At 41.6% G+C, this 20,484-nt stretch overlaps 1 protein-coding gene across 6 annotated transcripts in view; it reads left to right on the top strand.

Moving 5' to 3' along the window:
• Window positions 1-19,998, top strand: part of LOC125452394 (regulating synaptic membrane exocytosis protein 1-like) — a 596,477-nt gene extending 576,479 nt beyond the window's left edge. For all 6 annotated transcript variants that reach the window (XM_059645492.1, XM_059645491.1, XM_059645490.1 and 3 more), the window contains 2 exons: window positions 7,134-7,273; window positions 17,696-19,998. In XM_059645492.1, the coding sequence (XP_059501475.1) occupies window positions 7,134-7,273; window positions 17,696-17,914 (359 nt within the window). In that variant the 3' untranslated portion in view covers window positions 17,915-19,998. The remainder of the gene's footprint in view (window positions 1-7,133; window positions 7,274-17,695) is intronic.
• The last annotated feature ends 486 nt before the right edge of the window (window positions 19,999-20,484 follow it).

The raw sequence follows: 20,484 nt of genomic DNA, 5'->3' as shown, positions 1-20,484 counted from the left end.
CCAGGAGAACTAGCCACTCCCCTTCCATTGTCACACCTGTTTTAAAAAGTCCTAAAAGCCTCTTACATTTTTGACTTAGGCCAGATTCCTCACCACTGTGGCACTTGTGTCTTCACAACTTCTCTTCAAAAAACCCAGGACAAAATACCCTTTTTAAAGTGACAGCATTGTCACACAGACAACACTGGCCCTGCATCTCTATTCCCCTCACTTATTTCTTAATTTGTTTTTAACTTCCTAGTGCTCTTTTAGTTAATGTGTAAAATATATTTCCTATTTCCCTTTAATCTGAACATTACTTATCATAGTGAATTTAGCAGCTATTACCAACAAATCATGTTAAGATCCTGTGTCATGTTGTAGAACAGAGCAATCTATGAGTTCAGGTACATAATTCTTTGAAATTTGCATCACAGGTATACAGTGCAGTTAAGAAGGCATTCAGCATGCTTGCCTTCATTGCTCAGACCTTTTGAGAATAGAAGTTGGGATGTCATATTGAGGTTATACAGAAGTTGGTATAGCTAGTCTGAAGTACTGTATGCAGTTCTAGTCACCCTGCTGTTGGAAGGATAATATTAAATTTGAGGGGGTTCAGAAAAGACTTACCAGGATGTTGCCAGAAGTGCAGGGTTGAGTTATAAAATAAATTGGATAGGCTGGGAACTTTATCACTGCAGCATAGTAAATTGAGGTGCATTCTTATCAAGGTTTATAAAATCATGAGAGGCATAGATAAGGTGAATAGCAAGGGTCTTTTCCCAAGGGTGGATGAGTTCAAAACTTAGGGCATATTGTTAAAGTGAGAGGAGAAAATTTTAAAAAGAATGAGGGGCAACCTTTTTTACATAGAGAATCGTTCTGTGTGAAATGAACTGCCAAAAGCAGTGGTGGATGTAGGTACAGTTGCAACATTTAAAAGCCACTTGGATAAATACACAAATGGGAAAGATTTGGGAGGATTAGAGGCCAAAGGCAAGCAAGTGTGACTAGTCTGCTTGGGAACCCTATTGCAGGTCAGCTTCCATGCTGTATGACTCTGACAGAATGATTCTAAATGAACTTACAGGTTTCTATTGATGCCACTCTTCATTTTTGTGCTGGGCTCCTTATCCTGGGCTTCAGTTTATCCTGTTAAAATGACATTACAATCTATGAGCCAAAAATAACATGCAAAAAGCACCTCTTTACCTGTGAAATAATTCCACTCAGGCCAGTATCTCATCACTAAGTCACCCTTTATTTACAATAGAGAGTTCTTGACAGTGATCCAGCTCCTTCAGAGTGAGCAGGATGTCAGATGCTTCTGTTTTTATCTGTCAGCCAGGGCTCCCTGATTGGACCAAATGACCAGTCCCAATCAGGGAACACAACCAGTCCCAATCAGGAAACACATATTCTATGAGCTTCAGCTGGCTGACCTTGTTACAATCACCACAGAGCGCAGCTCCAACAACCTACAAGAATATCATCCATGATAAAGTAGTCTCCTTCATTGGTATTCCACCATAATTAAACCTCGATTCCATCCGCCACTGACATACAACAGCAGCCATAAGATGTACTGCAGAAATTCACCCAAGACAGCAGCTTTCAAACTCAGAGCCTCAAATACTAGAAGGACAAGAGCAGCAGATATATGGAAACACCACTACCTGCAAGTTCTCCTGTAGACCACTGACTATCCTGACTTGGTACATGATACCAGGCTATAGTCCAACAGGTTTATTTGAAATCACAAGCTTTCAGAGCACTGCTTCTTCATCAAGCAAAGTACTGTGAAGTACTCCACATGACAAGGGAGCAGTGCTCAGAAAGCTTGAGACTTCAAACAAACCTGTTGGATTATAATCTGGTGCTGTGTGACTTCCAACTTTGCCCACCCGAGTTCAACACCCACACTTCTACATCATATCCCAACTTGGTAAATAGGTCACTGTTCCTTCAATGTCCATAGGTCAAAGTCCTGGACCTACCTCCTTAATGACATTTTTTGACTACCTACAAAACATGCAGTGATTCAAGGAGGCAGTTCACCACCATCTTGTCAAGGGCAACTAGAGCTGGGCAATAAATCCTAAATTTAACAAGGCTGGGGAATATACATTGAATGACTGGATACTGAGACAAGTGGAGGGAGAGGAGGAACTTGGGGTGAATGTCCACAAGTTGATAGGACATTGACAGGATGTAGAGCTGGGCAAAGAAGTGGCAGATGGAATTCAACCCTGACAAGTGTGAAGTGATTCATTTTGGAAGGTCGAATTTGAATACAGAATATAGGGTTAATAGCAGGATTCTTGGCAGTGTGGAGCAACAGTGGGATCTTGGGGTTAACATCTATAGATCCCTCAAAGTTGTTACCCAAGTTGATTAGGGTTGTAAGTAAGGTATATGGTGTTCTGGTATTCATTGGCACAGAAATTGAGTTTACAAGCCATGAGGTTATGGTGCAGCTGTATTAAACCCTGGTTAGACCACACTTGGAATATTGCATTTAGTTCTGGTCACCACATTAGCTTTAGAGACAGTGCAGAGGAGATTTACCAGGATGCTGCCTGGACTGGAGAGCTCGTCTCATGACAAAAAGCTGAGGGAGGTAGGGCTTTTCTCATTGAATTGAAGAACGATGAGAGGTGACTTGATAAAGGTGTACAAGATGATGAGAGGCATAGATAGAATGGATACCCAGAGACTTTTTCCCAAGGCAGAAAAGACTATTATAAGAGGGCATAATTTTAAGTTGATTGGAGGAAGGGATAGGGAAGATGTTAGAGGTAGGTTGTTACGCAGAGAGTGGTGGGTGTGTGGAATAGCTGCCACTGTTGGTAGTGGAGTCAGATACAGGAGGGCCATTCAAGCGACGCTTGGATAGGCACATGGATGATAGTAAAATATAGGGTATGCTGGGTATTTTGATCTCAGAATAGGATAATAGATCGGCACAACATTGTGGGCTGAAGGGCCTATACTGTTCTATGTTCTATGCTCTATGATTGTCAGTGTGGTGTTTTCATGTTCTCCTTGCGTCTGTGCGGGTTTCTTCTGGGTACTCAGGTTTCCTTCCACATTCCAAAAGTGTGCAGGTTAGGTAGATCAACTATTCTAAATTGCCTATAGTGTTTAGGATGGGAAATGCAGTGATTGGATCAGGTATGGGTCTGGGTGGGATGCTCTTCAGAGGGTCAGTGTGGACTCGATGGGCCAAATGGCCTGCCCCCACACTGAAGGGATTCTATGATTCCATGAAGTCCCTGGGATCTGATCTGGCATACCCTAGAAATCTGTGGAAGTGAAGAAGAGATTGCTGGACTCCGTGTTGAGATATTTGTATCGTCGATCGCCAAGGTGAGGAACCAGAAGACTGGAGGTTGGCTAACATGATGCTACTATTTAAAAAGAAGGGTAGTAAGGATAGGCAAAGGAACTATAAACAGGTGAGCAAGTTGCTGAAGGGAATTCCGAAGGACAGGATTTACATGTATTTGGAAAGGGAAGGACTGATTAGGGATAGCCAGCGTGACTTTTTGCATGAGAAATCATCTCTCACTAACTTGATTGAGTTTTTTTGAAGTAACAAAGAGGATTCATGATGGCAGAGCGGTGGACATGATCTAAATGTATTTCAGTAAGGTGTTCGACAAGGTTCCTCGTGATAGTGTGGTTTAGCAAGGTTACGCCACCTGGAATGCAAGGAGAACTAGCCATTTGGATACAGAACTGTCTCAAAGGTAGAAGACAGATGGTGGTGGAGGACGGTTGTTAACGGTCTGGAGGTCTGTGATTTATGGTGTACCACATGGATAAGTGCTGGGTCCACTGTTTTTTGTCATTTGTTGAGATGATTTGAACATGAACATAGGAGGTATAGTTAGTAAATTTGCACATGACACCAAATTTGGAGGTGTAGTGGGCCGTGAAGAAGATTACCTCAGAGTACAACGGGACCTTGATCAGATGGACCAATGGGCCAAGTAGTGGCAGATGGAGTTTAATTTAGATAAACGTGCCGTGCTACATTTTGGAAAGACAAAGTGGGGCAGGACTTAAACACTTAACGGTAAGGTCCTGGGGAGAATTTCTGAACAAAGAGACCTTGGAGTACAATTTCATAGTTCCTTAAAAGTGGAGTTGCAGGAAGATAGGATAGAGAAGAAGTTGTTTGATATGCTTGCCTTTATTGGTCCGTGCATTGAGTATAGGAGTTGGGAGGTCATGTTGCGGTGTTCAGGACATTGGTTAGATCACTTCTGGAATACTGTGCGCAATTCTGGTCTCCCTATTACAGGAAGGATGCTTGGAAACTTAAAAGGGTTCAGAAAAGATTTACATGGATGTTGTCAGAGTTGGAGAATTTGAGCTATAGGCAGAGGCTGAATAGGCTAGGGCTATTTTCCCTGCAGCATCAGAAACTATCTGATGACGTTATAAGAGGTGTTTGAAACCATCAGGGGCGTGGATAGGGTAAATAGACAAGATCGTTACCCCGGGGTGGGGGAGTCCAAAACTAGAAGGCATAGGTTCAAGGTGAGAAGGGAAGGATTTAAAAGGGACATATATCTTAGAACGTAGAACATAGAACAGTAGAGCACAGTACAGGCACTTTGGCCCATGATGTTGTGCCGACCTATTAACCTACTAAGATCAATCTACTCTGCACACCCAAAGTGCCTATCCAGGAGTCGCTTAAAAGTCTCTAAAGTATCTGACTCCACTACCACTGCTGGCAGAGCTTTCCACATGCCCACCACTCTGTGTACAGAGCTTACCTCTGACATCTCTTCTATCCCTTCTTCCAATCACCTTAAAATTATGCACCATCGTAATAGCCTTTTCCACCCTTGGAAAATGTCTATGACTATCCATTCTGTCTACGCCTCTCATCATCTTGTACACCTCTATCAAGTCACTTCTCATTCTTCTTTACGGCGAGCACGAGGGGGCATAGCTTTAAATTGAGGGGTGAAAGATATAGGACAGAAGTCAGAGGTAGTTTCTTTACTCAGAGAGTAGTAAGGGAATGGAACGCTTTGCCTGCAGCGGTAGTAGATTCACCGACTTTAAGTACATTTAAGTCATCATTGGACAAGCATATGGACATACATGGTTAGATGGGCTTTAGATTGGTATGACAGGTCGGCACAACATTGAGGGCCGAAGGGCCTGTACTGTGCTGTAATGTTCTATGTTCTATGCTCCAATGAAAAAACCCCTAGCTCCCCCAACCTTTCCTCATAAGACCCGCCTTCCAGTCCAGGCAGCATCCTGGTAAATCTCCTCTGCACCCTCTCTAAAGCTTCCACATCTTTCCCATAATGAGGTGACCAGAACTGAACACAATACTCCAAGTGTGGTCTAACCAGAATTTTACAGAGCTGCAGCATAACCTCATGGTTCTTAAACTCAATTCCCCTGCCAATGAAAGCCAACACACCATACGCCTTCTTTATAACCCAATCAACTTGGGTAGCAACTTTGAGGAATCTATGGATGTGGGCCCCAAGTTCCCTCTGTTGCTCCACGCTGCCAATAATCCTGCCATTAACCCCATATTCTGCATTCAAATTCAATCGTCCAAAATGCTTCACTTCACACTTTTCCGGGTTGAATTCCATCTGCCAATTCTTTGCCCATCTCTGTATCCTGTCAATGTCCCGTTGCAATCTACAACAGCCCTCCACACTGTCCACAACTCTACCAACTTTCGTATCATTGGCAAACTTACTAACCCACTTTCTCGTCCAAGTCATTTATGAAGATCACAAAGAGCAGAGATCCCTCTACAGATCCCTGTGGAACACCACTGGTCACCGAGCTCCAGACTGAATACTTTCCCTCTACTACTACCCTCTGTCTTCTATTGGAAGCTAGTTTTATATCTGGACAGCCAAATTTCCCTGAATCCCATGCCTCCTTACTTTCTGAATGAGCCTACCATGGGAAAGCTGATCAAATGCCTTGCTAAAATCTAGAAACATCATATTTACTGCTCTATCTCCATTGATTTTTTTTGCCACATCCTCAAAGAATTCAATTAGGCTTGTGAGGCCTGACCTGCCCCTCATAAAGCCATGCTGACTATTTCTAATCAAACTGTGCTTTCCCAAATAATCATAAATACTATATCTCAGAATCCTCTCCAATACTTTGCCCACCACAGAAGTAGGACTGACTGGTCTGTAATTTCCAGGATTATCCCTATTCCCTTTCTTGAATAAGGAAATGACATTTGCCACCCTCCAGTCTTCTGGTACTACTCCAGTGTACAGTGAGGACGCAAAGATCATTGCCAAAGGGGCAGCAATCTCTTCCCTTGCTTCCTAAAATAACCGTGGGTATATCCCATCTGGCCTAGGGGACTTATCTATCCTTCATGTTTTTCAAAATTTCTAGCACATCCTCCTTCCTAACAGCAACCTTTTCAAGCATATCTGCCTGTTTCATGCTGTCCTCACAAAGGTCAAGGTCCCTTTCACAAGTGAATACTGAAGCGAAGTATTCATTAAGGACCTCCCCTACCTCTTCTGACTCTGCGGACAAGTTCTCTCCACTATCCCTGATTGGCCCTACCCTCTCTCTGGCCATCCTCTTGTTCCTCGCGTAAGTATAGAAAGCCTTGGGATTTTTCTTGATTCTACGCACCAAGGTTTTCTCACACCCCCTTCTATCTCTTCGAAGTCCACTCTTCAGTTCCTTCCTGGCTACCCTGTAGAGCTCTAGAGCCCTACCCGATCCTTGCATCCTCAACCTTAAGAAAGCTTCCTTCTTCCTCTTGACTAGGTGTTACACATGTCTCGTCATGATAAGGAGTGACTTTTTCACACATGATGTACATGGGTGGTACATATTTAGAATGAGCTTCCAGAAGAAGTGGTGGAGGTTAGTACAGTTACAACATTTAAAAGGCATCTGGATGAGTTTATGAATAGGAATAGTTCAGAGGGATATGGGCCAAATGCTGACAAATGGGTGTAAATTAGTTTAAGATATCTGGTTGGCATGGATGAGATAGGCCGAAGGGTCTGTTTCTGTGCTGTACATCTCTATGACTCGATGACTGTTAGTACCTACCCAATGATAGGAGGAATATTATTTTTAAATGGGAATGTATTTTAATTTCAACTTTTTTGCAGCTCCGTATGTCAAAGTATACCTGTTGGAGAACGGCGTGTGCATAGCCAAAAAGAAGACAAAAATTGCACGAAAAACACTCGATCCACTCTACCAACAGTCATTACTGTTTGAAGAAAGCCCACAGGGTAAAGTGCTACAGGTCAGTATTATTCAATAAAATGGGTTTGGGTGGTGGCCACTCCTTTATTTCTGCCAACATTGAGGTTAATATGAACATTTTCATCTCAATATGATGTTTATCTGAAATACTTTCTTTGGAACTGTAGTGATTATAACAATGTCAGCCAGTGGACCTCATAGAATATGAGCTCCCTGACTGGTGCTGTTAATCTGATCCAGTCAGGAACACCTGGCTGATTAATAAGAAAAGGAGTGTCAAGCACCCTGTTCACTCTGGGAGCTGGCTGAGGGAACTGGATCAGTGTCGAAGACTTTCCACATGTAAATAAAGGGCGACTTTGTGAAGGGATACTGGCCTGTGGAATTATTTCAGTGTCAATGAGAGAAAACCATGCTCCTGAAGAAATTCTTTCTAGTTTTTGAGTTGGTGTATGCTTTTCTGGCATCATTCCGTTATTTTGGAACTTGACTTGTTTGATCTTGCTGTTGAAGTCTGAGCCCAGTGTGTGGAATTAATGCATTTTTTGGGGCAAATGAAAAGCAATAAGCAATTCTTCTGACAGCTTGTGGATCTGCAACTTTCTTTGGTTTTTGGGAGCCTAACTTTCCCTGAGGCACCAGCAGATTTAGTTCAGGAATATTACAATCTTATTATATTGCCTCTTATAATTCTGAGATGCTTATAATTTGGCAATTTGATAACCAGAGGAATCCGTATTGGGATTTTTGACTAGGTTATGAAGACTGACAGAGGCATGTGACTTTGATTTAACCATTAATGAGATCCCAACAGACCATTTGGCACGCGGAATAATGATGTAACCATACAAAAGCACTTACTAGCTAAAGCCCAGCTGCATTTCAAACAGGCACTACCACTGGCTTTATAATTGGAAAATTGGGCATGTAGCATATGAATTGCAGGGTATTCTGATGGAATTGGACACCCTTGCTGGTCCAGATGAGGTTGAGGAACACCACTTGAGTGTATGCAATAGCCTCACTCAGGACAGAGGGACTCAAGGTCAACTCTCAGCAAAACACCAAAACAAACCCAAGCCCCAACCAAATGGTTAAAATTTTCTTCAGGATCTTGGCCAGCAAGCCATTGTAGTTGCCACTGGTATGGGGACTTGAGATAACAGTAGAGTCCCACTGGATCTAATTGGAGTAGGAGAACTCATAGATCAGTATCCAGGAGAATGTACACTCTGTCAAGTCCACCTACATCTGGTTTGGAATTGTTAAATTGCTTAGTAACATAAAAATCAAAACCAATCAAAGTAAAATCTGATTAACTGGCCACCTGGTTCTAATGGAGGTCGATACCTAGGTGGCTGTTACAGTAATCACAGAACCAGTCTTTACAAAAATTAGTCCTCGACTCCAACCCTTAGGATTGCACAAGACTTCAGCTAGACTGAGGAACTATACCAGGAAGTCTTTACAGATTAACTTTGGTCCTGGTCTCTTATGAGAAGCAGCAGGTTCAGTTACCACTGATTGTAGTAAAAGGCTTGGGCCCAAGCGTGATGGGGCAAAATTACTCAAGGAAGATTCACCTAGATTGACTCAGTATTTTCAGATCATAAAACGGTAGCCTAAGTGAAGTCCTAATCAAGTACCCTGAAGTTTTTCAGGAAGGTCTAGGGACTTATCAAGGGAGCCAAGGCCACCTTGCATGTTGACCAGGAATCAATTTCACAATTCTGCAAGGCCCACCCAGTGCCATTTGCCTTATGGGTAAAAGTATAGTCAGAAATCAGAAGGCTGGGAAGCGAAAGAAACATCAAACCAGTCCAGAATTAGGCAGGACACGGCATACTGATTGTGACACACGACGTGTTGGTTTGCCTTTTTGGGAATTCTGAACAAATGGCAAACCACTTTCAGCAGCTGGATAAATACCCAATCACTCGCAAAGAAGATTTATATGAAAAGCTGGCAAGGAGGTGCTGTCCTTCACGAGGCTGGACATAGGACATGCATAATTGCAACTGCAGTTAAATGAGGCTTACCGGATGTGTTCTACAATTAAAACCCATAAGGGTTTGTAGCAATATAGACAAATGCTATTTGGGGTACCATCAGTTTGTGCAATTTTTCAGCTGGCAATGGAAAACATTTTCCAAGGTCTGCCTCAGTTTGCCATTTGTCTGCATGACGTGCTAATAACAAGAAAGACCAATAAGGAACACTTATAGATCTTGAACATTGTCCTTAAAAATTTCTTCCAGGCAGGCATATGCCTGAGAAGGAAAAAAAATGTGTGTTCCAGACACCTCATGTCACCAACTTGCGCAACAGAGTTGACGAGACTGGGTTACACCCGTTGGAACATAAAGTGAGAGTGATCAAAGGCGCCCAGCTCTGACATCTGCAGTGGAACTTTGGATTATTCTTGGGCTGGTGAATTATTACAAAAGTGCATATGTAACCTGGCCTCTATCCTAGCACCTTTGCATCAACTTTTAAAAATGGGCCGACTTTGAAACTGGTTGCGTTTCCAAGCCATAGCTTTCAGGGAAGTGAAGAAACACCTATCATCTACTGAGGTGCTTAGATACTATGATCCTAAGCGAGATCTAATATTGACATGCAATGCCTTCTCGTACGGCATCAGGGTAGGTGATCCAAGAAAGAGAACTGCCCAATAGCATGTGCTTCCAGGACTTTGACTAATGCAGACCGTAAATACCCCCAGGTAGAGAAGGAAAGTATGGTGATCATATTTGGAGTCAGTAAGTTCCACCAATACTTTTATGGATGTAAATTTGTCATAAAAACAAACCACAAACTCCTGCTAGGCCTACTTAAAGAGGAACAAAAACAGAGTTGCTGGAAAAGCCCAGCAGGTCTGGCAGCATCTGTGAAGGCAAAAAACAGAATTAACACTTCGGGTCTGGTGACCCTTCCTCAGAGCTGACTCTACTTAAAGAGGACAAGGCAATGCTGCCCAATACTTCAGACCAAATTCAGTGTGTTGGGGGTTGGTGCTCTAATACTTAAGTGCACACGCTGGAACAGCATCCGGGAGGTCAAGCAGCAAATGTGGATCCTCTGGTGATACTGTCAGTGGAAGAGTCAAGTATGGTTGTAAGTTTTCTGGACACACTTCCAGTCACAGGTGACAGTAACATATTTGGAACTGCGACTGAAACTGAAACAGCTGGTAATGATGGTGGAAACCAAAAGGCCATTGCAACCAGAATTGAAAGCTTTTTAGACTTGGAGAGACCAGACCACAATTGAAGTCGGCAAGAATGATTGTCCCAAATAAAGGTTGCTGCCAGATTGCTGGCTGAACTCCGGGGTTTCCAAAATGAAGATGCTAGCAAGAGTTATGTCTGGTGGCCAGGATTGGATGTAGACATAGCTGTATTGGTGGGGTAATGCCCAGAGTGCCAACAAAGGCAAAAAATACCATAAGGAGCTTCCCCACATTCATGGTAAACTTTGGATTCAGTGTACATCAACTATGGGCTCAATGTCCTTCATCATTTTGAGGATGCCAATTCAAAATGGCTGGACATGCGTTAGAGTTCATTTGTCAAACAAGGGGATGTGATAGAAAACGTGTATGCATCTTTTAGTCACAAATAATGGACCATTGGTTATCAGTAGGAAATTTGGATATTTCCTAAAGTTGAATGCCAGACCAAACTTTGAAGGCAGTCTTAAAGAAACAGCCTACAGCTTCAGTAGATACCAAACTAGCCAGGTTCTTGTTTAATTATAGGACAACCCCTCATGCAATTGCAGGGATAACTCCAGCAGAGTTGCTAATGGGGAGAAGACTCTGCACCTGGGTAAACCTGATCTTCCTGGACCTGGGGTTGGTGGGGGTAGGGGTGTAGTGTGAAAAGGTATTTGGAATGCCAAGGCCGGCCACAAGACTCAGCTAAGTGAGAGGGACAGTTTACTTTGGGAGACAAAGTTGGTGTAGGAAACAAGGGTTGGCCTTGGATAAGACGCATGGTCAATGCGAAGGAAAGCCCGGTGATTATAAAGTTTAAAGTTTAGGTAGGTGCAATGGCCCACAACAAGTACATGGACACATATGAAAGTTGCCAACTCATAAACGGTGTGGGAGCAAAATATACTCAGCTCTTTGAGAGCATTTTCAACTATTCTGGAATTCATGGGTTCTTCCTTTCCATCAAATGCTGAAGATCTCTTGGAATCTGATGTGGACACAGTGGATGCCACCACCTCGATGCCTTTGCTGTCTGAAGAGGAAAATAAATTTCTTCCGAGATTCTCCAGCCGCAAGAGGCAAGCTACTGTGTATTATATATGGCTTGTACCAGAGACAGTGTTGGAGGAACCTGACCCAGTGCTGAAATGCCCCAGCAGGAGCTACAAGAAAAAAAGAACTGGCCTATGTCCTCGGACTCAGAGTGGGAGTGATATAGTGATTGTAACAATGTCAACCACGTGGACCTCATAGTATATGAGTTCCCTTATTGGGGCTGTTAACCTGGTCTAATCAGGGAACCCTGGCTGATAGATAATACAAATAACCTGTTCACTTTGAGAACTGACTCTGAGGGAGCTGAATCAGTGTCAAGAACTCTCCATGTATAAATAAAGAGTGACATGGTGATGAGATGTTATTGGTGGAGTTACTTCAAGAACAATACTGAAGACTGACTACAGTGAGATGAATAAGAAACTTTGAATAAGAAACAGGGTGCAGAGTCTTCTCCCCATTAGCAATTCTGCTGGAGTTGCCTCAAGTCTTTGAATTTCAGACTGTACCATTTTTATTTAACTGATTTTTTTAATGAACCTGCCCATAGACAGTTTTCCACATCTCTGGAGCAGGTGGGACTTAAACCCAGGCTTTCTGGTCCAGGTGTAGAGATTCTACTATTGCACCACAAGAGCTTCCCGAATAATGGAATGATCCCAAACTGGATTTTTTTTTTCTTTTTCTTTCTTCAGCCTGGGCCTATTTAAAAAAAAGTTAACCTATTTTTCTAATCAGTCTGTTCACCGATATTATTACACACCTCTGGAGTAGGTGGGACTTATACCTGCGACTGTCAGTCCAGGGATAGAGACGCTACCACTGAGCTACAAGTTGGCACCTTTTTTTAAACCAACAAAGACAACCTGGCAACAAAGAACCAGTGCAATGCTGGGGCGGGGGGGGAATGTAAACTGTGAGGCTGCAAAACCTCAGGAGGAACACTGGAATATTAGTTGTTTAGGTTACATCAATTCAGGTGCGGACAATTCAGCCCATTAAAACTGATCCACCATTCAATTCGATTATGGCTGATCATTTAACTGCCACTTTCCCCAAGAATCTTCATATACCTTGAGATCAATAGTCTCCTGCAATCTATCAATTTCTTGATTTAATCACACTCATTGATTGAGCTACTACAGTCCTCTGGAATAGGTAACTCCAAAGATTCACCACCATCTGAGTGAAAAAAATTTTCCTCGTCAGAGTTTTAAATGACTTACCCCTTATCTTGAGGTAATGTCCCCTGGTTCTAATGTCACCAACCAATGGAAACTACCCTGTAATGCCCTATTAGAAATTGTAAATTCCAATTAGATTTCAATGTGTTCTGCTACACTCATAAAATCTTTTGGACCATGTGTCTGCACTGACTCTCCAAAGTGCAAAGTCCACCCTTATCGCCATAACCCTGCATTTTACCATGCCTAATCCATCGACATATCACTGGGCACTACAGGGCAATTTAGCATGGCAATTCATCTAACCTGCACATCTTTGGACTGTGGGAGGAAACTGGAGCACCCAACATAAACACACACAGACACAGGAAAAACATACAAAAACAAGTTTGCTGGAGAAGCTCAGCAGTTCGGACATCATCTGTGGAAGAGAAAACAGAGTTAGTGTTTCGGGTCCAGTGACCCAAAACGTTAACACTGTTTTCTCCTCCACAGATGATGTCCGAATTGCTGAGCTTTACCAGCAACTTTGTTTTTGTTCCTGATTTACAGCATCCACAGTTCCTTTGGAAAAACATATGAGTTCGACACAGACGGTCACCCAGTGCTGGAATCAAATGTGAGTCCCTGGTGCTGTGAGGCAACAGTGCTAAAACACTGAGCAACAATGTCATTCTAGGGAATCCAGTCTCATGTTCCTCAATCCTAATTACCCAATTAGACAATTCTGCCATCTCTGGGATGAATCATTGCACTCCCTTTATAGCAAGTATATCCTTCCTTAGAACAGGTGATCAAAACTCTCCTTCAACAGATTCCCTACCACTGCAGCAAGACATCTTTACTCCTAAACCCAGATCCTCTTGAAATGAGAGCCGATGTACTATTACCCTCCTTATAGATTATGCATGCTAACTTTCAATGATTCATGGACAGAGAAACCAGGTCATTTTATACACCAATAAGTACTGACCTGTCCACTTTTCAGAAATATTCTGTCTTCTCTGCCTAAGAGGATAACTTTACACTTGTTCACATTGTATTTCACCTGCCAGCATCTGATCCACTCATGAAACTGCCCTAAGTGCTCTTGAAGCATCCTGTGTCCTCACAACACAGATTCCCTCCATTTTTGTGTTGTCAGCAAATTTATACATATCATAATTGATCCCCACATCCAAGTCAGTTACTGTGATTGTGAATAATGATTTTATCCCATCTCTGCTTTCTGTATGTTAACCACTTCTCAATTCATACCAGTACTTTACCTCCAATCCCAAGCACACCAATGTTGTTATTAACCTTCTGTGTGGAATCCTATCAAAAGTGATTTGATAATTCAAATTTATCACATACTTTTTATGTAGTCTATTAGTAACATCCTCAAAGAGCCCCAAAGGCTTGCATTAATTTATTCTGACTCTTACCCAATTTTTGCCATTATTTTCTAAACTTCCAGTTATCACATTCTTTGTAAGATAACACAACATTTTTCCTATTACTGACATCAAGCTAAGAGAATCACAGAATTTTTACAACAGAAGGAAACCATTTAACATGTTGTCCCTGCATCAGCTGTTCAAACAAGCATCATGAAGTAGTGCCAATCTCCCACTTTTTCCTCATATTGTTGCACACTTTTACTATCTAAATAATCATCCAATGCACTATTCGCCAAACAAGTCTATTATTTTCCATTCTCCTACTCCCTCTCTTCGCAAACACAATGAGATTACACCTGCTACTTTCCAGTCAGCAGGAACCTTTCCAGAATCTATAAAATTTTGAACATCAACTGCCAATGTATCCATTATGTCTAATAGCCACCTCCTTTAACACTCTTAAATGTACCTGTTACAATTGAAACTTCCATGTTATGTCTTTGCTATTCTCGGGTTCACTGCAAATCCAGTCCAGGGTTTTACCCACTATTTTAGATATTGGAAAAGTCTTGCCCAGTATGTCAGATGTTGGGGAGTTTTGCTTGATCCTACACTATGTTGGATTTGTGATCAGAAAGAACCCTTTGGGATGGTTTCAAACACTATAAGGATCTGTGTGATTGAGAAATCTGTTGTATTTAACAGATCATCGATCATTTCTCCATAGCGAGGTAGATCTTGTTGAAAACATGGCTTAAAGAGCAACCTCAGTATCTTACAAATCCATTCATGGGGTGTGGGATTTGATGAAATCATTCAAGTTTCACAACATTAAATCATAGAATCCCTACACTGTGGGAATAGGCCCTACGGCACAACAAGCCCGCACTGACCCTCAGAACATCCCACCCAGTCCCATCCCCCTATAACCCACAAATCCCTGAACACTATGGGCAATTTAGCATGGCCAATCCACCTAGCGTGCACATCTTTGCACTGTGTGAGAAAACCCAAGCAGATATGGGGAGAATGTGTAAACTCCACACAGACAGTCACCTGAGGGTGGAATCAAACCTGGGTCCCTGGGGTTTGAGGCAGTAGTGCTAACCACTGAGCCACCTTGCTGCCCTTTGATGGCATAGTGTTGTGGAGCAATTGACCAATCACTATTGCTGACTGCAGTAGCAAACCTCTTGTAAAAATATGCCAACATAAGATGAAACTCACAATTGGGTACATTGCTTAAATTTTGGTGCACCTCTTATCATTTAGATTATGTATGGAATTCATTGCTGAGGTCTTAAGAAACTATCATATTGCATTTATCCGTGAGGGCACATCAAAGTTCTTTTCACAATAAGAAAGAACTATTTAAGAGGTGTGCACAGTGGTTTTGAGGGTATAAAAAGCAGCTAGAATACAAAACTGCCTGACAGAAAGGGAAATAAGCAAACAATTTTGTGTTTAGGTTTTACTGGAACAGGTCTCTGAGTTTTGGTTTAATATTACTTCCAGCAAAGCTGCACTCCCTGCCATATTCTGCTCAATTTCTGCAATAAGTCTCAAATCTACAGATAATTCTCATACTGCACAAAGTAATCAAAGTCAGAAGTTTAACTGAAATATCATAGAGTGATTGTGTCAATGGAGGCCTACAGCATGATGGCTGAGTGGTTATCAGTGCTACCTCACAGCACCAAGTTCCTGGTTTTGATTCCAGCTTCAGGCAACTGTTTGCGTAAAGCTTGCACAATCTCCCTATGTTTGCATGGGTTTCTTCCCACAGTCCAAAGATGTGCAGGGTAGATGGATTGGCCATGCTAAATTGCTCATAGAGCCCAGGATGTTTAGATTAGGTGGGTTTAGACATAGGAAATTAGGGGAATGGGTGTGGGTTGGATGCTGTTCAGAGGGGCAGTGTAGACTCGTTGGGCCAAATAGCCTGTTTCTGCACTGTAGGGATTCTATGATCTTTGAGCACAGAAAAGACCTTAGGCAATAGACAATAGACAATAGACGATAGGTGCGGGAGCAGACCATTCGGCCCTTTGAGCCAGCACCTTACTATCTACTCAGATTAGCATCAAACTATTCTAATCCCATTTGCTATCTTTTGGCATAATATGCCTTGGCAATGCAGGTGCACAACTAGATATTTCTTAAATGTTGTGAAGGTTTCTCACTCTACCACCCTTATAGGCATTGTTCCAGATTGTCACCACCTTCTGGGTGAAAAGCTCTTCCTCACACCCCCTCTAAACTTCCGTCCTTATCTTAAATCTCTGATCTCCAGACATTAATTCCCTCCATCAAGGGGAAAACTTTCTTTCTGTCTACCCTATCTATTTCTCTCATAATTTCATGCATCTCAATTAGGTCCCCTCTCAATCCCTCCTGCGTTAAGGTAAAGAACTCTACCGCTCAGGAAATATCTTGGTAAACTCCACTGCACCCTCTCCAGTGCTATCACATCCTCCTAAAATATGGATTCCAGAACTCCACACAGTATTCTAGCTGTGGCATAAGTAAGATTTTATACAATTTCAAAATAATCTCCCTGCTCTGAAACTCTATGTTTCAGCTAATAAAAGCAACTGTCCCCATATGCCATTTTATTCACGTGTCCCGATTAATTAAGGGATCGAAGTACGTGCACACCAAAATATCTCTGATTCTCAGTGTTTCTTAGAACCCTACTGTTCATCATGTATTCCTTTGCTTTGTTTATCCTGTCCAACTGCATCACCTCAAATTTATCTGGATTGCATTCCATTGGCCGGTGATCAGCCCGTGTCTATTCTCTTGTAATCTAAGGCTATCCTCTTCACTACTTACCATGCCACTAATTTTTGTATCACCGGCAAAATTGCTGCTCAATCATTCAATTCTAAATCATTTATATATATCATAAATAACAAGGATCCCAGCACTGACCCCAGTGGGACCCCTGAGACATTTGAAAAGCATCCCTCAACCATCACCCTCTGCTTCCTGCCTTTTAAGCCAATTGTGGATCCAAATTGCCGAACTTCCTTGTATCCCTTTGACTGTTACCTTTATTATCAGTCACCGACACGGGACCTTGTCAAAATACTTGCTGAAGTCCAAGTAGATTATATCAGAAAGCATTGCTCTCAGTTATACCTGATTGCTGATCACTGCTTTGAAAAATTGGTTGTGACCTCTCTTTAACAAAACTATACTGGCTATTCTTGAATAATCCCTGCCCTTCCAAATGCAGATTAATTCTGCCAATCAGAATTGCTTCCAGTAATTTCCCCACCACTGATGTTAGACTGACTGGCCTGTAGTTTCCTATTTTATCCTTTGCTCCCCTCTTTATTTTTCATTCTTGTTTTTCAGTTTCATGGGATATCCCTGCAGTGTTTGTAATTGGAATGGGTTGTATAAGAGAAAGACTTCTTTAAAACTGCTTCTGGACCATGCTTTATCTTCAGTCCAAAATTGCATTGGTGGTAACCACTCAATGATCACAAACACTAAATTAAACTGTTTAAAGGCCATCTTGTTACACGAATCACTGGCTTTGCTGTATCACAATTACTCGAGTACATGCACAGTACATGTTAGAACCTCCTGACTTGTCTCTCCCTGTTTTACAGGTGATAGTCTGGGGAGATTATGGCAGAATGGACCACAAATGTTTTATGGGAGTGGTACAGATTCTACTGGAAGAGCTTGATCTATCCAGCATGGTGATTGGCTGGTACAAACTGTTTCCAACATCTTCATTGGTGGAGCCCACCTTGACTCCCCTTACTCGCAGAGCTTCCCAATCGTCCCTTGAGAGTTCAACTGGACCTCCCTGTATAAGGTCATAATATACTACTGGGAGATCAAGAAAGCTGAAGCTAGCCACAAGTATGATCAAAATCACTGCTGGAGCCAGACAATCACACTTGTTTTATCACTAGTACTGGTTCAAAAAAATAATAGGGCTTCATAAATCCTAAAACAAAGTACATAGATATATGTGTATGTATTTATGTATGTATGCTGGCATGAATTGGCAAACACGCACTACATTAAATGCTAACTGGAAACTGATAGATCAGTGACCCAGAGTTTGTATTACAGCCTAAATGAATGAGATCAGAGATCTGACTTTAAAAAAGTTCGATATTTTGAGTATGTAACAACAAACTGGAGAAGTATCAGACTCAGAAAAAAATTGAGTTGTTTATTCACGGTTCTGTAGAAACTATAAACACTGCTACCTTACAGATATTACATTTTGATTCTCTGCACACATTTCTTCCACCTGCTGTCTGTGGTAATGGAATCTAGCTAAACTTCTGCAAATGTCGTCCCCCCACTGTACACCCTACCCCAACCTGATTCTGACAGAGACCTTCTATTAAATGGTAACAGGTATCTTTGAGAGCCTCACCAAATGGTGTTCAACAGCTACAGACTTTAGTGCAGAAGATGCCAGTGCTTCAACACTACCAAACTTATTGTGTGTTAGATACAGAAAAAAAAACCTCAAAAATGTTGAAGTTCATATTTAAGCAGTGCCCATCATATCTTCAAGGTAAAGCTCTCAAGTGTTATTTCCCATTTGCCACACAATTTGCCATTTTTTTGGGGTTTTGTAAAACAGACTCATTTGCATTACGAATTACTATTTTTCATGTTTTCTGATGTCTTGCATGAAAAGAAGTTTGAACCTGCAGTAAGGCTTGGGACTGTTCAAAGTAGCTTCAGTCTTGATACTCTGCAGAGATCGTGGCACTAAGATGTTCCATGTAATGCAATTCTTTTCCTACAATTGCAAACCATTGAGATAACTTCTGTATAAAATTGTAAATTTGACTTCCCAGAGCATTTACCAATAATGGATAAACTGTTTGAGCTGTACCTGGGATTTTTCTTTTACATGTGTCACATGGCACTCTGATTTGCCCCAGAGCATGATGCAAGTTGTTTGATGATCGCTGGAAATTACAGTTGATATTTCCTGCTCACATGGTGTTTTTAAAACTGACTTTCGTTTACATTATTTCAAAATTACTGCAAGCACAGTGCTTGTTTTTTTACAGTAAGATGTATTTTTTTTTGAAAGAAAAGCAAACTTTCAATTTGCTTTTTTTTAAAAAGAATCATTTTTTTCCTTAAATACCATTGGCCTGAAAACCCGTGTGTATTGATGTCAATGCAGGTAGTGATTCTAATTTCTTTCTCCTCCTCCCCTGCCTCCTGCTGTCACAGGCCATTTTGATTTTTAGATCACTGATGTGAAACAGCATGATTCTGGAACTGTTCAGTTGGTGCATGCATGTTTTGTAGGGGGAAGAACAACACAGATGTTAATTAATATGTGTTAGTTCCACATAGACCAGCTTGTATGTTGCATGTACTTGTACAGCTTGCTTGTTATTAATGTAAAGAAATAATTAAGAAATCAAAGCCATTAATTTATGTTAACAACATTTTTGCTGATATGAACTAGGCTCAGGTCTGGTGATGAATGTGAATTGAAAACATTTTTTGTACCCTCTGGAGATTAACTGCTGATGTAGAACAGGAAAAGAACACTGTTGATTTTGTGTAACTTCTTACATGTGGGGCTTTTACATACGTTAGAAGCATCGTGTATACACAGACAATTGACTTCTAGGTGTTCTGCCTGCACAGAGTGAATTGTCTTATTTAAATTGGCCAGCTGTTGAATTAATCTATTGTCCTACAGGATCTTTAAGTTTGATTACTGCCTGACCTGCTGAGCAGGAGGAATTAAACCACGGATTCACAAGGTTCCAGTCCCTTTATTGTGGCCAAAAGCAGCTGATTGGAAAGTACTTTCCTAACTGCAGCAGTTGTCTGAACAGTCCCCTGTGCTTTTAAATGAACTTCAGACTCATGTTACGTAAACATGTTTAATAAAATTTACTTTTCACGTCAACTTTAGTTTCTTTTCTTCATTATCCCTGTCCTAGATGGAAAGCATGGAGAAGGTCCAGAACTGGAGTAAAGAGAGCACATGAGATTAGATGATTGGGTAACCTAATTAAGTAGCTTTTAGTAAGTGTATAAATAGTAAAAGAAGAGGCTCTTGTGGTACAGTTATAGTGTCCCTTACCTCTCAGCCAGAAGGCCCAGGTTCAAGTACCACCTGTTCCACACATGTGTAATTACATCTCTGAACAGGTTACTTATAAAATATCTATAAATAGTAAAAGGGCAATTATGGGAAAGGGTGGGAACAAGGTAAAGAGTGTTATGTGGAGACTGAGGGCATGGCTGAGATACTAAATGAGAACACTACAACATTTTACTTGAGAAGAGAATGATTCTGATGTATCAATAGAGGGGGAGGCAGCAGTGATACAGGATAGAATGAAATTACAGGGGGCTTGCACTAAACAAGTTAGCAATGTTCAAATTAGAA

The sequence above is a fragment of the Stegostoma tigrinum genome, chromosome 4, assembly GCF_030684315.1.
Source record: "Stegostoma tigrinum isolate sSteTig4 chromosome 4, sSteTig4.hap1, whole genome shotgun sequence".
Taxonomy (NCBI): domain Eukaryota; kingdom Metazoa; phylum Chordata; class Chondrichthyes; order Orectolobiformes; family Stegostomatidae; genus Stegostoma; species Stegostoma tigrinum.
The sequence above is the reverse complement of the archived record's forward strand: the minus strand, read 5'-3'. Positions and strand labels throughout refer to the sequence as shown.